Raw genomic sequence first — 16628 nt, 5'->3', positions numbered from 1 at the left:
CGGCCCGTGGCGGCCCTAGGCAGCCCCTTGGCAGGTCTAGGAGGGTCAAGACGGTTCAAGGCGGGTCAAGGCAGCCCAAGGCGGCCCAAGGTGTTCCAAGGTGGGTCAAGGCAGGCCAAGGCGGTTCAAGACGGGTTAAGGCGCCCCCTTGGCCGCCCCTTGTCTGCCCTAGGTGGGCCCAGAAGAGCCGAGGCGGGTCATGGAAACCCCTTGGCGAGTCATAGCGGCTTCTTGGTGGCCCTAGGTGGGTTAAGGAGCCCCCTTGGCCACCCCTTGGCTACCCTTGGTGGGCTTAGAAGAGTCGAGGTGGGTCAAGGAGGGTCAAGACGGCCCAAGGCGGGTCAAGGCAGGCCAAGGCGGCCCAAGGTGTTCTAAGGCAGGCCAAGACGGGCCAAGGCGGTTCAAGCCGGGTTAAGGCGCACCCTTGGAGGCCCAAGACGGCCTAGGTGGGTCATGGTGACCCCTTGGCGAGTCATGGTGGCTTCTTGGTGGCCCTAGGTGTGTCTAGGAGGGTCAAGACGGCCAAATGCGATCTTAGGAGGGCCAAAGCGGTCTAAGGCGGGTTAAGGTGGGCCAAAACGGGTCAAGGCAGGTCATGGCGGTCCTAGGTGGGTCAAGTTAGCCCCATGGCGACCGTAGGAAGGTCATGGCGGGCCCTAGAGAGGTCAAAACAAACCTAGGCATATCAATGCGGCCCCCTTAACGGCCCTAGGCGTGTCCTAGGCGTGTCAATGCGGCCCCCTTGGCGGGTCATGGTGTGTAAAGGCAGCCCTTTGGTGGTTTTTGGTGGGTAATGGCTCCCCCTTGGCTTACCTTGGTGGGCCTAGAAGGGCCGAGGAGGGTTAAGGCCCAAGGTGGGCCAAGACGGGTTAATGCAGCCTAAGGCGGGCCAAGGCGGCCCCATGGCGGGTCAAGACGGCCCAAGGTGTTCCAAGACGAGCCAAGACGGATTAAGGCGGCTCTTGACAGCCCTTGACAAGTCAAGGTGGCCCTAGGTGGGCCTAAGAGGATTAAGGCGTGTAAAGGCAGCTCCTTGACGAGCCTAGGTGGGTCTTGGCGATCATGGCGGCTTCTTGGTGGCCCGAGGCGGGTCTAGGAGGGTCAACGAGGCCCAAGGCGGGTTAAGGCTGCCCAAGACGGGTCCATGGCGGTTCAAAACGAGCCAAGGTGGGTCAAGGCGTCCCAAGGCTGTCCAAGGCGAGTCAGGGTGGGTCAAGGCGGCCTAAGGCGGGTCAAGTCGGGCCATGACGGGTCAAGACGAGTCAAGGTGGCCCTAGGCAGCCCCTTGGCTGCCCAAGGTGGGTCATGGAGGGCTCTAAGGAGGTCAAAACAGCCCTAGGCATGTAAAGGCGGCCCCATGGCGGGTCAAGGCGTGTCAAGGCACCACATAGCGGGTCATGGAGGGTCAAGACGTTCCAAGGTGAGCCAAGTCGGGTCAAGACAAGTTAAGGCGGCCCTTGGCAGCCTTAGACTGGTCAAGTTGGCCTTAGGCAGGCCTAGGAGGATCAAGGCGTGTAAAGCAGCCCCTTGACGGGCCTAGGCTAGTCATGGCGAGTCATGGTGGCTTCTTGGTGGCCCTAGGCGGGTCTACGAGGGTCAAGGCGGCCCAAGGTGGTTCAAGGCGGGTTAAGGCGGGCCAAGGCGGTCAACACGAGTCAAGGTGGCCCCTTGGCAGACAAATGCAGCCCTAGGTGGGTCATGGCGGTCTTCAAGGAGGTCAAAACAGCCCTAGGCGTGTAAAGGCAGCCCCTTGGCGGGTCAAGACGTCTCCTTAGCGGCCCTAGGCATGTTTAAGCGGCCCATTTGCGGCCATAGGAATGTCAAGGCGGCCTCTTGGTAGCCCTTGACTGGTCAAGGCGTGTAAAGGCAGCCCCTGGGCGGCCTTAGGTGGGTCATGGCGCCCCCTTGGCTGCCCTCGGTGGGGCTGCAAGGGCCGAGGAGGGTCCAGGCGTCCAAGACGGGTCAAGGTGGGTTAAGACGGTCCCTTGTCGGCCCTAGATGGGCCTAGGAGGGTCATGGCGACGCCTTGGGGAGTCATGGCGGCTTCTTGCTGGCACTAGACGGCCCAAGGCGGTTCAAGGCGGCCCAAGACCGACCAAGGCAGGTCAAGACGGTCCAAGGCGGTCCATGGCGGCCCAAGGCGGTCCAAGGCGGGTCAAGGCGGGCCAAATCGGGTCAAAACGAATCAAGGCAGGTCAAGGCGGCCCAACGCGGTTCAAGGCGGATCAAGGCGGCCCAAAGCGGGTCAAAGCGACCCAAAGCAGGTCAAAGCGGCCCAAGGCATTCCAAGGAGGGTCAAGGCGCCCCCTTGGCCGCCCCTTGGCTGCCCTAGGTGGGTCTAGGAGGGTCAAGCCGGCCCAAGGCGGGTTAAGGCGGCCCTAGAAGTGTCAAGGTGGCCCCTTGGCGGCCCTAGACAGGCCTAAAAGGGTCATGACGACCCCTTGGCGAGTTATGGCGGCCCCTTAGTGGCCCTAAACGTGCCTAGGAGGGTCAAAATGGCCTTAGGCGGGTCTAAGAGGGTCAAGTCAGCCCTTTAACGGGTCAAGGTGGCCCCTTGACGGCCTTAGACGGGTGACGCGGCCTCTTGTTGGCCATAAGAGGGTCAAGGCGGCCCTTTGATGGCCCTAGATGGGTCAAGACGACCTCTTGGCAACCTTAAAAGGGTCAAGATGGGTTAAGGCGGCCTAAGACGAGTCAAAGCAGCCGCTAAGGCAGGTCAAGGTGGCCCTAGACGTGTCATGGCGGCCACATGGCTACCCTAAGCGGGCCTAGGAGGGTCAAGACGACCCCTAGACGGATCAAGACGGCCCCTTAACGGACCTAGGCAACTCCTTGGCGGGTCATGACACCCCCTAGGCTGCCCAAGGCGGGTCAAAGGGACCCTTTGACGACCCTAGACGGGTCATAGCGGCCCCTTTGCGGCCTTAGACAGGTGAAGACAGCCCTTTGGTAGCCCTAGATGGGTGAAAACGGCCTTTTGACAGCCCTAAGAGGGTCAAGGCGGCCTCTTGGTCTATATCTAATTTGCTCTTCTTTTCTGAAAACGAAAACGAAGGTATCGAGTGCAAAGGCATCGAGTGCAAACCAAGAACCAAAAGAGTTTAAGTGGGGAACTTAATCACATGAATGCTTTCACTATAATGAATCCGTATATCAAAGATGAGGCTAATGAGATAAAGTTCAAACCAAGAACTAAAATGAAGAAGAAATCAGCTGCTAGATTACATGGAGGGACGAGATAATAATCAATCAGAAAATAGTATCGATTGTAAGCTTCCTCTTCGGTGGAGATTCCTCTATAATCTGTTTTTGGAGGTCCATGAATGTAGAACCCCTATTTGCAAACAGTCTTCGTAGATTGATTACTGAAAGTTCATTGAAACTAGCAACTGCAAGATCAGCCTGCACCAGATCATACCTGCGTGTGCAACCACGAATCTCAACTTAGTATATACAGTCTACTTCAATTGCATCAAAATTCTATATTTATGCGGGCAAGATCACATACGCAGGGTGGGCGCCAATCAATCCTACGGCCATCATCGTACAGTTGTGAGCAGCAGTTATACCTCTAGGCTCATCCTCGAACACTACACACTTGGATGGCTTCCGATCCAGCTGCAAAATTCATAGGTTAGAGTGATGCCAGAAAAATTGATCCAGTAGGATGTGCTCCGTCAGTTTGTTAACACATACCATAAGATGCAGAGATATAAATAGCGATGGACCTTCAATGGTCAGACATGCATTATGTGTTTAAGAAATAATAATCATGTGTTGCAAATAATACCTTCATAGCTGCAGAAAGAAACCTATGAGCTATTGAATCCATGCCATCTTCCTCGGTCACAATTGCCTATAACCCCAAGAAAATGACAATCAGTTGAGGAATGTGTATACTCCAGTGAGAAACAACAAACTGAAAGATGTGCTAGTCCTGGTTCTAAAGGTTCACAATTGCCTATAACCCCAAGAAAATGACAACCAGTTGAGGAACGTGTATACTTCAGTGAGAAACAACAAACTGAAAGATGTGCTAGTCCTGGTTCTAAAGGTACTCAACTCAGAAAATAATTTACAAAGAATATGTGTTGTAATATAAAAGGACATCAACCTGAAAATACTTTTCAAGTCCCATTCTTTCTAGGGCTTTGACCATGCTTCTGCGATCCAGACTTGAAACAACAGCACAAGGGATGCGTGCTGTGTATACAGCCTCCAACCATTCTTTGAGCCCCTCCATGGGTTTACTAAGCTGAAAATGAAAAGAAAAAGGAAGATAAGATTACCATGAAAATGAAAGAAAAAGGAAGATAAGATTACCATGATATATTGCAAAGAGTATGATAATATGGAAGTCCTTCATATAGGTTACAAGCAGTTTAGCACTCACCCTGAGAAGATTATCATAATATAGTTGCGAAAACCTTAACGCCAACCTAGTCAGTTCTGTCTCTGTTTCATCCCAGAGTAAGAGCTGAAAGTTTTGGATACTTGTGAGAGATGGATAGATATGTCTTGGATAAAGAAATGCAAGAGTCTAAGGAGAGATGCATTTCATAGTCAGCCTATCATTCTACTTGAATTTAACATATCCTCAAAATGAACATTAATCCCAACCTTGTGTAATACATGATCAGCACCTGCATAAAGCATCTGTCCTTGCACATCAGCCTCTTTTGGAATTTCCTTTCCTGATAAGAAAATATAAGCATATTATCAGGGGTAAGGTAAAATATATACCCATATATATATATATATAAAACAAGTGTTGTCCAAACTAAAGCCGAGATATAAATGAAATATTTAAGCCTATGGACTTCCAAGGGAAAAAACACTGATTAACACTGACCAGTTCAACATTTAATTGAACATTGAATAAACTGAAGGCCCTGCAGGGGATTGTAAAGGGAAGAAATGGCTACACGTACCCTCTTCTGCAGCAAGCTGCTTCCAAGCATTTAATTTCAAAGCTCGAGTATCAGCCTGAAACACATCATTATATTAGATCATCCAAGAATCACACATGTAAAGCTTTCTTGATCTTCAAGATAATAAAATTTTGCATATCCAATATCATATACAATCTCCAACTACCAGAACCATAGATAAAATCGAAATACAAAACAAATGACTAATGAATGCTATAGAAACTCACCACAACATTGTCGAAAGAGAAAATAAGACCATAAGCTTCATCTGGCTTCATGGCGTATCTTATGCGTTGAAGAAAACCTTCTTGCAGTCTATCGTTCAAAAAATCCTACTTGCAACAAGAAACAACACAAGTTTACTAAAGTCTACACACTAACGGCATCAAAAATGTACAACAAGCAACATAATTCTCACATAATCACACAGAAAATCGACTTAATTACAACACAAAAAGCTCATAACATCCTTACCACATCAATCTTAAGAGGTCCATCCGGTCTAAAAGTCTCAAACCCCTCTCCATATTCAGCTCCAATAGCCTATAACACCAAAAAAAAAAAATTACAACAAACATTAAGTCTCACAAAACTAGCCACCAGAAAATAATTTAAACCAAACCCCATATTTCAAAACCCAAACTTTTCAAGCTCTTCATTCACAACACGAACAAAGACTCAATCTTTAACCAAAACAACAACATGGGCATGAGAAAAAATGAGTACCTCCTGCATGAAAAGCGTATTGGGTGTTATGTTAAACCCATTAACAGAGCTAGTTTCGTCAGACCCACAAGCCCTAGTGACCACCCGGCCATGTTTAGCCATGTTCAAACGCTTCACTCTCTGTAAAACACAGAACCCAATCAGCAACCAAATAGAAGCAAAAGAAATTAAAGAAAGTAGTGGAAGAAATGAGTACCAAAAAGGTGAGCTTTGAGGATAAGAGAGGGTGAGGAGATCGCCATTGATGAAGAAGAGAAGAGCTTCTGAAATTACTGCAACCGCAGTCCATGAGAGACGTGAGCGAAATGAGCTCAGAATCGAAGAAGAAGAAGTTTGCTTTACTTGAAATTTGTTTTTTGTTTTTTTGTTTTTTGGTATAAATATAAAGATCTTGGTGTAGAATAGATGGGAGGCTCGTTTGAGATGGGTATCAAGTCTCACGTGACCGTAGGTCGTTAAAGTCACGTGATAGGTTCGTCTCCAATAAAAACTGGACATACCGTAGTTTAAACGGTGGACCCCATTACCCGTAGGTCCCACGACACGTGGAATCGCTTAGGCACAACACGTCTCCGCCTAGGCCACAGTAATTATTTTTCTTCTCCAATAAAAACTGGATACCGTAGTTTAAAAAGTGGACCCCATAACCCGGTGGTCCCACGCCACGTGTCACCGCCTAGACACAACACATCTCCGATTAAGCCGCAGTAATTTTTTTTTTTTCTATTTTCCCTTAAGTAGACCTTTTTGGCTTTAACGGCGACATGTCGTTTTGCTCTGCTCGAAGAGCTTGGCATTAGCTACGTACCCAGAACAGGGATCCTCAACTGCATTTAGCAAAGCATTGTTCAGTAGCAGTAGGCCAGTAGCATGTTTCCCCATCAAGAAGTTTGTTCTTTCTGATTGTAATTTTGTAAAGGATAATTGAATCTTGAAGAGCTTATCTATGAGCTATCCAAGTCCCTTGGTAGTATCACTTACATAAATCTTTGTTAAAGCCATAGAATCACCAGTGTCACCTTTTAGCAGCAATTGAGCATAAACCAGCGAAAAGGAACGTATTCGAAAGCAACTGAAAAACCAGATTTTGCAAACACGAGGTTATGTAAGAGGTGAACTGATCTAGTGCTTTTCTTTCAAGTACCAATGTGAAATAAAAGTGTGCCGTGCAACACACTCAAAAGGAGTGAAAAGAAAAGGAGAGAACCAACATGAACTATCCATTATGTGCTTCGTGCTGCTGCATATTCTGAGCTTCCTCTTACACATTCAAAGGCTCTTGCTGCCTCACATTGTCACCTTCCTCTTGCACATTCACAGACTCTTGCTGCACATTGCCACCTTGCTATAAATGTAGATAAGCACATATCATTTCAAATTCCAACCATGTCAAAGTCAAGCTGAAACTCAATCTAGCATCTCAATCCATGAAATTCATACCTGATGTCTCAGTGGGCAAGTCCTCTTATTGTGGCCCTTCTTTCTACAAATGGAACAACTGATCTGAGGGTTATAAACCTTAGGAAGCTTTTCGGTACCAGGAGGTGGAGCAACTTCACCTACAAACATGTGAAAATTGACATGAAAGTAAGAATTTCATATGAACATGATCACCAACAAGTAACAACTGAACTGAAGATGAAATAATATTCCTAACCTGCTTCTTTGTTCCCGACATAACCCAGACAGAGAAACAGAAAATTGCAGATGAAGACAAGAAAAAGGGGCCAAACCATCAAACTAAACCTACATTAGACACACAACCCTTAAACCCAGACAAAGAAATGGAAGATTGCAGATGAAGAGAATATGAAACTACAGCCCTTGAAACTATTATAACCTAGTACCTTTTATGTCCTCCTCTACAGTGTGACAGTATATGAAGTTATGAACTAGTAGTAATATACAGAAAGATAAATGTTAACAACTTAACACTATTAAGATACGAGGAGGAAAGCCTTCTGAAACATTATGAATTGCATCCACTGAGAAAGATTAAAGTTACACTTGTATAGAAAGCACGCGAACACAAAAGAAAAGCATTCTTCTGTAACTAAAAAAGATGTAGAAAAATACAATACCAAAACCTATGTACCTTGTAATTTTGAAGAAACAAAATCTGACTGTGACATTTCAAATTCATCTCTACCTTTGTCATGCTCCATTTTCAGCTTTTCTGCAGAAGACATCTTATCCTGTATTCAACATAGAATATAACATATTAGGCACCAAACCGCATAATATATATAAATCAATCAAGTGCGCATATCAAAGACAGTTCTCAAAGAATTGATCTTGCCTTGTCCTTTGGAGGCGGAGGAGAGCTGCGAGGCTCTGAGAATATCGTGCGCAGTCTGGCCACGGAATTGGGCCGTCTCTGAGACATATGATGAGGAGTTTGACCCATATCTGATGTACAACAAACATAAAATCAATGCCAAACTAAAATCAATAAAGAAAAAATTAGCTTTACTCACTGGAATTTCTCCTCCTCCTCCTTCCTCAACTCCTCCCGTAAATCCAAAAAAATTCTCTCAATCTCAGCGTGCTCATCTGGGCTCATGGATCGAATCCGACATTTCGCAAGGGCCTTGCGGGTTTGTGCCACGGCAGCGACCACGGCAGCGAACTTGGAGGAGGTGGAGAAGCGGTGGGCGAGAGGTGGGTTGATTAGGGTGCGGTGGTTGGTTCTCAGTCGGAGAGCCATCATCGTCCAAAATGATGAACAAGAGTGGAGAGAGATTCGGGGGTTTTGCCTGGGTTTGGTTTTATTTATTGTTTGGGCCGATAAGCATTGCCCCCAAACACTAATAACTTAATTTATTTACCACGACACGTATCCGGCCGTATACAACGTGTATTTTTAACCTAAAAAGCACCGTATATGTGTTGGTATGGTCGGAAACGCCCGGATACGTATCCGTAATACATCAGACACCTACAGGTAGTAATAACATTTCCTTTGTATTTGACATTTCCTTCAAATAGTTTACCTTTTTCACTTTTTTTTTTTTTTTTTTTTTAAGAGTAGTATCCTCAAAGGCTTTCTAAGCCCAGAGCCTAATCCATGTCGAGAAATCTTGTCAGAAGACTTCCTCCTCTCTGGCCACCAAGAATAAATTGGGATTTAACTTCAATTAGCGTCGGTTAATATTCAAACTTCAATATAGAGGTTCCACACCTAGGCTCTTACCAACTCGACCACTTGTGGTAGTTACCTTTTTCACCTTGATAGACCTCCAAATACCTTGCACAAACTTATGCTTATCATTCTCTCTCAATCCGCTTCCAAAGACATTCACGGAGTTGAATTCAAGATCAGGCAAGTTTCCACCGCATCTCTCATCGGTAACGAGGGAAGTGAATGGTATCCGGCAACTTATTCATCCTATCTTTATCATGTGGAGCGGTCTTCAAATTTTATTCGGTAGCCTTTAGAGCTTCTTTTCCAAATGAAGAGAACAGACTTGTAAGGAAAGCTTAGAAGGGAAATCGATCGAGCAGATCAATAGAACTCACAGGACTATAGGGTTTAAGGCCAGGACTACAGGTTACTCAATACTAACCCACAATTTATGCTATACAAACTGGTCAAGGTTTCCTTGTCATATCAATATAGGTATTCGTAAAATAGTTCTTTTTTCTCATCATGTTACATACATTTAGTGTTAATTCTAGTCATGCAGATGGATGTTAAGGTATGTTTGCTTACTTGAAAAGTTCAAATAGAGAAATTCATGAAATCAAAATCTTGGCTTTTATCAAATAACATTGTTACTAGTGTCAATAGAATCATTACCGGGAACCGAAATGAACAGGTAATAAGAAAAATCATAGTCTGAGTCTTTACAAGAGTTTCGAAACTGTTTTTCCATTGATAGAGTCAAGGTGAGTCAAAATCAAACCTTCTCGACTCTAGAGAAGAATAACTAGCACCCCTACTAAAATTACTTTACAATAGCCAAAATGACAAAGGACTTGCCTGTGGAAAACATTTGAAATGAAACAGAAAATGATATCAACATATAGGATTCACTTGATGCCAACTTCATAGTCTTCATATGAGTTCAGAGTTCCCAGCAAAAAAGAAAGGCTTCATAGAGTTCTCAGCAATCACACACCTTTTGTCTATTACACAAGGTAAACTGGTGCACCATTGGCCTGTTTCACAAACCAAAAGACATGAATATAGCAGGAAAATGCAGAACAGAATTCAAGAAATATAGCCAAACAGAAATGAGCATGTAGCGGAGAGAGACACCTATCGATGGTAGGTATGCCAAGATCCAGTTCTAACAGAATTATCCCAAGATTCACCAAGAAAATCAGAACTCTCGTTATCTGAGTCTTCGTAGATCTGTTAGTAAATCATAAGATGAACAAATAAAGGTTCAAGAGCATGAGCATACTTGAAAGAAACAATCACAAGTTCAGAACCATGCAGAAAATTATCAAACCAGCCAGTAAAAAAGAAATATATCATGAATCTTAAAGCAATCACCACCTCACCACCTCACCAAACTTTCCATTGTTCCCAGCTGATTTTGCAGAATCTGCTTCATCATCTACCTGCACGCAACCATTTCATCACATACTCAATTCTTGGATATGTCAGTGGGGACTGGGGGTAGAGATTTATACATTTTGGAGATAAGCCAGATGGTCTAGAATCTAGATGCAGTAATATCACCAATTGAACACATGCAATTGAAGTGCAGCAACACTAAGTTGTACAGCTTTGAAATAGAGGATAGCTTTTCCTAATCCTTGGTATCACTAACTCGCTAAGCACAAAATAACTGGAGAGTGGAGACTACAAATGATATCAACTAAACGAATCACTCAGTTCAGTGAAGGTGGCCATGCAGAACAAACCTTTTCCGATGTAAAACTATAGATTATAGATATAGTACATAACAGGGATTACTGCTACCTCTAGTACTAAATTTAGCTGAAGAATATAAAATCCTCCTCTCAGGAAATTGGGATTGTGATCATCAACAAAGGGAATCACCATTCCCAAATGATACAGAACCATACAGAAATGGACCACTACAAATATGAAATACATGTATCGATCAAACTCTATCCTTGATATGCAATATATTCAGAACTTAGTTGGCATCTTTATACCTTTAGCCCATCATTTGATTCTTTGAGCAAAGCTTTCTGATAAGCCTCATCAATCCTTTCTGCTTCTTTCACATATGGTTGCCTCTCCTAACCAAAACCACATTCAAAACAAATGTTATCAAACATATGAAAACCCCAAAGGAACAAAAAGGTAGGACTAATAAGCATCAGAATTCACTCCTAAAGTTTTACCTTTTCTGACATTTTCTTCCACACCTCAAACCCTTCTCGGTTAATCTCAATCCAATCTCCACCCTTTCTGGTCTTTGTAAACTCTTTCCTGATAAGTGATAAACCCACAAAGTTAAACCCATTTCCACATTAACACAACAAAGACACACAATACTAACACTTACATGAAGAAATGAAAAGGAGCCATCACAATGAGTTGATCACAAAAGCTCTGCTTCTCCTCAACATCAAAGCCTACACCTTTGAACCTCTTCACCTCCTTGTTGGGTTCACACTCATGCATCCCAGCCAAAGCAACAGCCACAGAAACCCCACATTTATTACTGCATAATCCACACATTCAAGAACCCAAATTTTTTACCTAAAATGTAAAAAAAAAAAAGATAAGTGAAAATTTGAACAAATGCCAAATTACCAATTTTGAAAAGCACTCCCATCCGGGGCACGAGGGATTGCACGAACTCTTTTCCGGGTCCTCCTTAGATTCACCATTGAAGCCCGTTTCAAAAGCTCTGCAACTTTTCAATTGTTTTACTTTTTTGGGTTCGAAACTTTCCAATTATTAATAGGACTCTACTGCTATTAAATTACTGCGAGTTGAAAAGACAGGGTCACTGTTAATCGTTTTCCCCAAAAATCAGCCGAGTGTTGATTGCACACGCAACGCATTTTGCGGAATTGTGCGCCGGCGTTAAAAGACGTGCGTGGTAGTCGAGTGGGGTGGAGGTTTGCTAACATGCGCGCTACAGTTTTGGGTGGGAATGGTGAATGCTGTAAAGTTCGAGGTGAGGTAAAAACTCAAAAAGATCATTTCCCGCGGTAATTTAGAAATGGCGCGAATGTAAATGGCGCCTGAATTTAGATTTGATAAATAATTACTTCAATCATCATTCAGTAAATAATACATTTCAATCAATACAAAACCACCTATACAAATTGAAGCACTCTAAAACAACTTCAAGACGCTAACAAAACCGTAACTCTAAAAAAAAAAAATACCAAAACCATAACTCAATACCAAGAATTAAAATATAGAAAGAAAATAAAAGTTTTGGTACCAAATCTCTCATTCTAATGTGTCCCATTGGCGTTCAAAGTTTGAGTCTTTTTCTTACTTGGCCTTGACAAGGGAAGTGAAATCTGGATGAAACCAAACTTCTTCCTCTGCCGATCATTCCCATCTTTCTGCTCAACTTTTGAAGGAAATGTCAGATCCTCCCTGAGTGCATGAAGCATTTCACTCAATGCCACTCTATGTGTCTCAGCATTGCCGCGATCCACTTCTTTTTTCGCAACATAATCTTCGGGGAGAACTTGCTTCCTGCTAAGCACATCACGAAGCGAAACATTTGGCCTTAGAAGAGGCTTTGAACGATGAAGATCGTTTGCTAGGACTGATGACCTGCTCATCTCATTAATCGGAGAATTCCTAATGTTTAGGTTCCTTGTGTTATAAGCAACCTGTCTCTTACCATGTTCCGGCGCCAAAATCTGTAGAGCCTCTTCAGCAGCAAGTTGCTTCCGATTTGCGAGCTCTACATTGTTCAATGCCTCCTCCAAGAATTGCTTACTGTAATTGACTTCTTCTGTTGCTTCCTTCAATTTCTTTAGTATGGCCAATTTTGATGCATTAGCTTCATCAATTTGGAACATGGCATCTGCTAGCTTCTTCTTGAACCAGCCATGAGCTTCTTGAGCCCTTGAGTTTATAGGATATTTTATTCTTGATTTCTCCGGCTCCGGCAGGACATACCCTGATGAGCTATCACAGTAGCTTGTTAGAGCCCTGAGGTCTGCAAGAGCAACAGCTTCTGCTGCCTTAGCTGCTTCTTCCATCTTCTTCGCCGCAACCCACCTCATTTCAGCAGTCTTCTTCATGCTGGTTTTGGCCTCAAAATTCGAAGCTTTGGCCATTTTCTTAGACTTGGTTTCTGCATTATCAGCTTGTCTGGTCTTCTCTTTTATGCTATTCATCTCTTCCTCTAGTGTTGACACCCCTGCAAACTGTGAAGTCAGCCTCTCCCGGGTCTTTTCCAGCAAGATTTTCTCGTTTTGCATCTTCTTGTTCAAGGATTCCACAGAAGACTGAATCACCCCGAGATCATTGATCGTCTTACCGAGGTTCATTTTCGCTTGTTTCAGCTCCATCAAGATCAGATCAGGAGAAGAAGAAGCAGGGTGGTAGGGACTTGAATTTCCCATCATCAAGAAATTATTATTTTCCTTGTTCATTTCTTTGATGGCAGGGGATGATGACATTATGTGATCTGCTTCTGAGTTGTAGTCTGGTGGAACTGTCAAGCATTTTAATGCTTCTTTCTGCAGCTGTCTCTTTAGCTCCTCCACAATCCTCTTGGTTGTTGCTAGTTCTTCTAAAACATCAAGAGTCTCTAGCTCCTTCACAATCAAATCCTTCTCTAACTCGGCTGCTTGTTCCTCCACTTTCTTCAAGTCAAACTCTTCAACACCATTCTGCTTTTGTAAATTCCAATTAAACCAAGAACGGAACCCAAACAAACCAGGAAGAATTATGAGAGTATGGTACTTTTAAATTTCAGGATTCACCATTTGAACTACTAAGTAACACAAAAAGTAAACTTCTTCAATCGGATATACGACATGTTATATTGTCAAATGATCGATTCAATATCACATTCGGAAAAACTAAAATTGAATTATTGTTACCCCGATAGACAAAGCAAGAAGTGCATGTAAGTGATGTAACAGTGTGTTTGTGATCATCTGCTTATACTTGACGGGGGCTAAAATTCTCATACAGAAACACAGGCATAGAATTCTTGTATGAAGAAAGCAGAGAACTACACAAACAAACAAAGTTCAAAGCTATGGATCATAATGTCAACCTTAGTAGCCCGTTAAATTACATGAAGGTATAAATAGGATCAAATTGGCAATACTTAACTCATCTGAAGTGTGCCAAAATGTGTGAAATTGTTGCATAATTTTCATGGAATATACTGTAAAAGACTTGCTTGCATAGTGCGCATAGTTCACTTACATAGTCTTCTCCAAGCTTATAATATGGTATCCAAGACCCGCTGCCACCAAAACGGGTTACAGCCTCCTTCACCGACCCGAACGGCGGCGACGTATCAATCTCCGCCCTCAAACTCACCCTCCTTATCCCGGGCGGCGGACTCGGCGACAATGAACCTCCTCCATGACCTGCATTGGTGTCAAACTGAAACATCTCGGACCCGGAGACGTCGGACCTTACTTCCTTTATACCGGGCGTACCCGGAACCGGTTCGGTTGCCATTGCAAAACCCAAGTCAGTTTAGTCAGTGCTTCACAGCAAGAAGAGCTTAATAAAGAAGTTGGAGACAAAAACCCATCATCGAAATGAGCCACCTTCTGTGATTCTTATGTGGTACCGAGGATGATGGGTGCGTGATGATGATGCTGCCTTGGGTGGAGGTCCGCGTCACAACCCGGTCGGGAAACCGGGTCCAGTAAAAGGTGGTGGCGCAGTAGAACGCGTTTCATGGGATTCAGTGTGGAATAGGATTAACTGTGATGACCTACGTGGCTGAAGATGATTGGTGTCTCTGTAGTCGTTGATTTTTGTTTTTTTACTTTAGGAGAGTTTGACCCAATGGGAAGGTTGCATGTTAGAGGCTGAGTGTGGCTGAGAAGGAGGGGATCTAAGTGTTGACTAGTTGACCGGGGTTCTTTTTTGCTTAATTTGCGAGCGTGAATTGTGGGTTCTTTGGGAAAGCCATGTTAACCCATGTTATGATATGATGAACTTTCTAAAGGTTCGTTTGGTTGGTAACTTTAGTTTGGTGTAAGGTGATCAAAGTGATTTTTATTTTTTTTATTTTTTCGCTTTGCACAAAGTAAAGGTGATAAAAGTGAAAATAATACAAGCTTTCTCTTTTTTTGGTGGTTGTTCGGAATTTAAAGATGATAAATCATGTGTTGAAAGATCGATTGAAAGTCTTTTCCGCATAGTGTTGGATCCTTCTCCAGGGGACTTAATCTTATGTTAGTTGTTCAATTGCTCAAAACATCAAGTGTTTTATGCGTATTCGCAATTTAAACTTTCTTATGATTTGAAACTAGTTATTTGAAACGATAACATGTTTTCACAATGCATGATTGATATTAGAAAAATAATGACTTCTTTTTTAATAACGTATCTTTCTTGATCGTAATTAACATTCTGCATTAATCACCAAAGCTTGTGATCAAGCTCCTATATATTTGATCTACAAATATCAAATCGATGAACTGCTTCTAATGGAATTCAGGTTTATAATTTTATATACATTTTACTGTCATATATATATATAGCTAGACATATTTATGGTCCGTTCATTAATTTAATCTAATTCGGTATCTAAACGATTATCAATGTGAATGAAATTTTGTTTGAATGATTTATACATTAGTAGCAATAAATTGAACGGTGAAGATGTTGAAATATGACTGAAAAGTTAGTCAAATAAGAAATTTCACACATTAATTTCATAGCGAATCTTCGTTCTGGATAGGAACTATATATTTTATATATATAAATATATATTCTTACTTTTCACTTTGTAAATTTTGGGTTTGTTGGTTTAGGTTATTTGCATTTACCAACGGCCCAACAGTGCTGCTAACACTGCTTGTTCGTTTTCGGCCCTAGTGTGGTGCCTCTCGGTTAGTGTGTTGTCTATTCGCTTATCCCTAATTAGTCTGATTGTGCTGCTCATTCCTATTCAAGTAGGGATTGTGGTTGGTGGTTGGTCTGTGATTTGGATCATTCTTTCACCAATGATCATTCGCATTGAACATTGGCGTGATTTTGGTATAGAGTTTGTGTTTGGTTGTACCTTTCCATCATAAATTCTCTTTATGTTTTCCATTGGGGCTTTAACTATAGCACTAGAGCAATGAGATCATGTCCTAAAATCCTACAAAGTATAGTGGGATGAAATGCTTTTTGTTAACAATATTCTCCTTCTAGGGTAAAACTAAGATGTGTTAATGCATGTGACGTGTCAATTTTGTCATAAAGTTGTAAAATAAGTTCTCAAAGTAGTAATATTAGTCTTCAAAGCTGTAATATGAGTTCTTAAAGTTGAAAAAAAATTAGTTACAACATTAGTCATCATATGTCCTTAAAGTGGTAATTGAGTCCTCAAAGTTGTAATATGAGTTCTCAAAGTTGTAACAACTTTTTTTTAAGAAAAATGCTAAAGACACAAAAATATTATACAAAAACTCTATACAAAATGATGTGGCACATACACATCATCATGTTAAAACTAATACTTTCCTCCATGTCTTAATAAATTGTAAAATGCTTGATTTTGAATAGATATAAAAAAATAAAAATCACAAAATAAAAAATAAAAATTACAAAATCCACCTCTATGCATCTTCCCATTTAGAACCCAAAGTCCTTCCTCCAACATTGTTACTCAACGTCCACTCGTTCTGAGTTTCAACCCTTATGGGAATAGAAGTATCCCCAAATCCAAGGAATCGAAGCACCATAGCCTCTATGATCATGGTAATTTACAAAACAACTTTTTTGTTCGCACAGAGTGACAAAGATTCTTTACGAAGGCCAAAATCAAGTTACTAATATTTGAGTCCTGCTTTTCTGAAATTCGTATATTAACCTAGATTGAT

At 42.6% G+C, this 16628-nt stretch overlaps 4 protein-coding genes across 4 annotated transcripts; all 4 read right to left on the bottom strand.

Annotated features, from left to right (window-relative positions):
* Positions 1-3103: 3103 nt before the first annotated feature.
* Positions 3104-6221, bottom strand: LOC101299422. The gene is made up of 11 exons (XM_004307669.1): positions 5854-6221; positions 5658-5777; positions 5406-5474; positions 5159-5263; positions 4932-4986; positions 4621-4694; positions 4394-4477; positions 4115-4255; positions 3791-3856; positions 3509-3618; positions 3104-3418 (listed from the first exon to the last, which is right to left on the bottom strand). Exons 1-11 carry the CDS (start codon positions 5944-5946, stop codon positions 3250-3252), a joined length of 1086 nt encoding a protein of 361 aa, XP_004307717.1. The 5' UTR covers positions 5947-6221; the 3' UTR covers positions 3104-3249.
* Positions 6222-6383: 162 nt separating this feature from the next.
* On the bottom strand, positions 6384-8395 carry LOC101299130. The gene is made up of 4 exons (XM_004307668.1): positions 7957-8395; positions 7753-7852; positions 7098-7216; positions 6384-7002 (listed from the first exon to the last, which is right to left on the bottom strand). Exons 1-4 carry the CDS (start codon positions 8062-8064, stop codon positions 6919-6921), a joined length of 411 nt encoding a protein of 136 aa, XP_004307716.1. The 5' UTR covers positions 8065-8395; the 3' UTR covers positions 6384-6918.
* Positions 8396-9460: 1065 nt separating this feature from the next.
* LOC101298834 lies at positions 9461-11273 on the bottom strand. Its single transcript, XM_004307667.1, has 6 exons — positions 11147-11273; positions 10983-11070; positions 10791-10877; positions 10162-10226; positions 9919-10014; positions 9461-9818 (listed from the first exon to the last, which is right to left on the bottom strand). The coding sequence occupies exons 1-6, from the start codon at positions 11263-11265 to the stop codon at positions 9764-9766; spliced, it is 510 nt and encodes a 169-aa protein (XP_004307715.1). The 5' UTR covers positions 11266-11273; the 3' UTR covers positions 9461-9763.
* A 780-nt stretch (positions 11274-12053) lies between these two features.
* On the bottom strand, positions 12054-14278 carry LOC101309596 (WEB family protein At2g40480-like). Its single transcript, XM_004308922.1, has 2 exons — positions 14002-14278; positions 12054-13454 (listed from the first exon to the last, which is right to left on the bottom strand). Exons 1-2 carry the CDS (start codon positions 14260-14262, stop codon positions 12054-12056), a joined length of 1662 nt encoding a protein of 553 aa, XP_004308970.1. The 5' UTR covers positions 14263-14278.
* Positions 14279-16628: the final 2350 nt, after the last annotated feature.

This window comes from Fragaria vesca, linkage group LG7 (genome assembly GCF_000184155.1).
Source record: "Fragaria vesca subsp. vesca linkage group LG7, FraVesHawaii_1.0, whole genome shotgun sequence".
Taxonomy (NCBI): domain Eukaryota; kingdom Viridiplantae; phylum Streptophyta; class Magnoliopsida; order Rosales; family Rosaceae; genus Fragaria; species Fragaria vesca.
Note: the sequence above shows the minus strand (reverse complement) of the source record. Positions and strands in the feature narration are given on the sequence as shown.